Source organism: Eurypyga helias, unplaced genomic scaffold (genome assembly GCF_000690775.1).
Source record: "Eurypyga helias isolate BGI_N326 unplaced genomic scaffold, ASM69077v1 scaffold11329, whole genome shotgun sequence".
NCBI lineage: Eukaryota > Metazoa > Chordata > Aves > Eurypygiformes > Eurypygidae > Eurypyga > Eurypyga helias.
In genome coordinates, this window is record NW_010273952.1 from 9,118 (window position 1) to 13,080 (window position 3,963).

The 3,963-nt window shown below is 44.7% G+C and overlaps 1 protein-coding gene across 1 annotated transcript in view; it reads left to right on the forward strand.

Annotated features, from left to right (window-relative positions):
* The window catches only part of HEY2 (hes-related family bHLH transcription factor with YRPW motif 2), a gene marked incomplete at its 5' end in the record, with an annotated part of 8,710 nt that extends 8,565 nt beyond the window's left edge, over positions 1-145 (forward strand). The window contains one exon of the mRNA XM_010159662.1: positions 6-145. Coding sequence (XP_010157964.1) covers positions 6-145 — 140 coding nt within the window. The remainder of the gene's footprint in view (positions 1-5) is intronic.
* Positions 146-3,963: the final 3,818 nt, after the last annotated feature.

The following is a 3,963-nucleotide window of genomic DNA, read 5'->3' on the forward strand; positions in this document are numbered from 1 at the left end:
CGCCGGGGCCCCCGCCGCCGTGGCTGCAGCGACGGCCATCACCCCTCCCTTGGCAGTATCAGCCACCGCCAGCCCTCAGCAGGCTGGCAACGGGAGCAGCACTAAACCCTATCGACCCTGGGGGACTGAAGTTGGAGCCTTTTAAGTCCCCCCTTCTCCCTTCCCGGTCTGCTCCCTCCTCTCCCTCAGCTCACGCGCGTGTGCACACGCAACCCACCCACACCCACACCCAAGCCTGCGGGACTCGGCACATCCTTCCCGCTCAGCCCAACTGAGCCTTCACCTAAAGGGCCTGAGAGGTGCCAGCAAGCCCGCTGAGGGATGGCACAGCTATCCTCGTTTCAGGCGTCAGAGAGGACATGGGATAGTGTCTTCTCCTTGGTTTGTTTCGTTGGAGGCACCCTGAGGGAGCAACAGCGGCTTCCAGAAACAGCGTGGCCCTGTTGGCATGTAGAGCTTTCCCGGGCAATAGGTAGACACTAGTACTACTAATTCTCCAGCTATGCATTCTTGTTTGGCAGAGAGGTGAAGGATCACACCTACCGCGTTCTCCCCAGGCTATAAAAAGAGTTTGAGTTTCCTAAGTGCCTGACACTGAAAAAATAATAATAAAAAAATTATGTATACATGCATTCTGCTAAAACAAATAACATTGCACAGGTATAGAAATGGTGTGGGAGAGAGGGGAAATCCTGCATCCAACTTCAGGACTTGATCTTTCCAGGGAGAAGGATCACACCTACCGCGTTCTCCCCAGGCTATAAAAAGAGTTTGAGTTTCCTAAGTGCCTGACACTGAAAAAATAATAATAAAAAAATTATGTATACATGCATTCTGCTAAAACAAATAACATTGCACAGGTATAGAAATGGTGTGGGAGAGAGGGGAAATCCTGCATCCAACTTCAGGACTTGATCTTTCCAGGGAAGGGAAGAAGCCAAAAGATTGCAGAGGAAGACTGCTCAATGTGACGGGGCTAGCTCTCGCTTCCTTAGTTCACTTTCTTTGTACAGACTTGCCAAATTGTGACATCTAGCATAGCGTTGGTAAAAGCAATTATCTTATCAGTGCTGGGATTAATGAACATTTCAGCACTGCCTGTGAGCCTTGAGGCATCCTTTCCTACAGCTTAAAGATGGTGCTAGCTCGTATCTGCACAAACAGTGAATTTGTCATGAACCCAGAAGTAACAACCTATGTAAAGTGTGCACACTTGGATGCAGGTGATTCATGCCAATACAAGAGACTCAGTGTTGCAAAAGTTCAAATTAACTTATTTAGCTGTATTTGGACATTTAGGCAATTCTGTGCGAGATCCCTCTTTTTTTCACTGTCACTACAGGGAGAACGATCACTCTGGGTATGAATGAAGTTACGGTAGGGACAATTTTTAAATTGGCTATTAACACGCCAACATTGTAATGTGGGTTTGATTCCAAACCAAAATGAATGTATTAAAGGGTATGTCAGTAAATTATTTTGTCAATACCCAGACAACTAGTGCTGCATAAAATGGTTTGCTTTCATTTTTTATTACAGTGACTTAAAATAACGTAAGTATTTTAATACATCCAGTCAAGAACTAGAGATTTTATGTAAAAAAAAAAAATTAAAAAAAATAAAACACAGCATGTATTATTATGCACTTGATTTCTCTGCTGTGTGGAGAAAGCAATAAGCATTGAGAATGTTAAACATTATGCAAAATATACTTTAAAATATTTGTTTTAAAAATACTGTACCTAGTCGGTCTTTTATGCATTACTTTGTTAACCTTTTTTCTATGCAAAAGTCTTTACATATCACTAATTAAACGAAGTCCTTTTTGACTGCGTTTTATGGATGATTTGTTGCAGCTTTTGTTTGCTCTCCAAATACTTGCGGACTCAGAGTTTCTGCCACTGGTAACAAACCTGCCGGCTGTTCCGTCCTCTTCTTGCTCAGTACAGCATGCATTAAATATCTGGATTGAGAAGGGGTGGGTTTTCCCTCCGTTTCTGGTTTCCTAATTCACCAGTTCTCTCTGAAGCAAGGGTTTCTGTTTCGCCTTAGATCTGCAGAGGCGATCTGTAGAAGGTGTGTAAAGCTCGCTCCGTAAGGATAAGCATCAAGTCACACGTGTCCAAAAGACGCTAAAAGATTATTATGCCCAAACGACAGCTGACAAGACTGAGGCACAGAAACGGGGTGACGACCCTTCAGCCAGAGACTTCATCCCTTGCCAAAACGCAGCCTCAGCTCAGTGTCTCGCTCCCCATCATCCCTTTCCCCCAGTTCTTACCCCACCTCTTCCTGCAGCAGCCAGCCTCCAGCACCCAGGCAAAGAGGGATCATGATAAGCCTGAACAGCATGCTGTCCCATGGAGAGAATGGACGAAAGAGGGGGAAGAAGGCTTGCTACCCCTGCACTGTAAATCATCCTTGATATGCCTTGAAGTTTTGTTGTTCAGGGGAATTTGACATTTTTTGCCACAGGACACAAACACTGTACTGCTGCACCAGCATGTTTAGCAGCATTCGGTTCAGGTACCCTTCACTTCCATATCAGCAGTTTCAAGAATAAAGATGACATTAGTGAACTGGCAAGCAGATACAAAGTGGGCTTTATTTACATGAAAAAAGAGTGGGTTGCCACCCTACTTGACTTCAAGCTGTTAACTATTAACCTGCCCTCTAAAAGCCTGGTAGGAGGTCTCCCACGCATCCTAACATGTTAAAAATGGGCAGCCACTTGATGCCACCCAAGGGCTTCAATCGAATTGATGTGCTGCAAATTATTATAACTTGTTGGCCCAAACACAACATTCTGCCTCATTCTAAAGAAAGAAATTTTGAAAAAATATTTCTGAGACTAATTAGATGAAAGCATATTTATTTTAGCACCCTGAAACAATGCGTCATGGGTGGATTTGTGCAGTCCGTGTGTTTGGGCTTATCCCATTTCTGGTCTCACAAACATGCCAAATTCATGGGTGCCGAGTTGTTGATGTCTCTTCTATTTCTTGTTTTGTTGTCTTTTGTTTTACTTTGGTTTTCAATCCGAATCACCTGAAGAGACCAGCATACAAGGCAGGAGCTCAGCCTTCATACCTCTCCAGTCCAGAGCTGCTGTTGGGAATGTTACCTCTGTGGCAGCAGGTGAAGATTTCCCAAGTGAGAAATTGATGGAGAAGCAGCATGTTTTACACGTGCTGTTGGAAGGACATCAGTGGGGAGTAGCTGCTGATGGCTTTGGTTGTAGCGGTGCTAACAGGTCAGAGCTGTGGCAGCCATGCAATTTTTAAAACAGAGCAGGGGAAAGCTGTTGCCTTGGCAGAACCAAGATGCAAAAGTTAAGACTCACAGCTTTGCATGCACTACCTTCCTTTGGCCCTTTTCTACCTTTATTCTGCATTCAACGACGAATGGACCTGGAGGAAGAAGAAATTTGTAATTTATATAATCTAGGGCTAGATCATAGCACAAGAAAGCAAATCAGGCTCCTTGCTCAACAGTAAGCAGTTGGCTTTGACTAACTTTTCAAGGGGTGGGTTTGCAACCTTAAATTCCAATTATCAAGAGGATCAAAGGAGGTTATGCAATTTCCTAGAATGTTTTTCTTAAGAGGAAAAAGCTAAAAACCAATTCTGTCACTCAGCATTAGCAGGCTCGAAACCTTAGCCCTCAGCAGTGCAAATAAAAAGCACTTAGGCTGCTGTAGCTGCAGGACTAACAGTGTCACACAGCGCCCAGAGAAGATTATTAACCTAGAGAGGAGACAGGCAACTGAGAGGCGGTGCTGCCTGCCCTCCTTTTGCTCTGATTGCAAGTGGAGGAAATACAGCATTAGGTATTGCCCCAGAAGAAAAACCGGCTACTGTGGCCGAGGGCTGAATGCATCTATTCAAAGCAGAATAGTCTCCTGGCTGTGACTACATCTGCCTGAACAACTGCCAGGAGGTGCCAGTTGATGCTGCTGCCTCT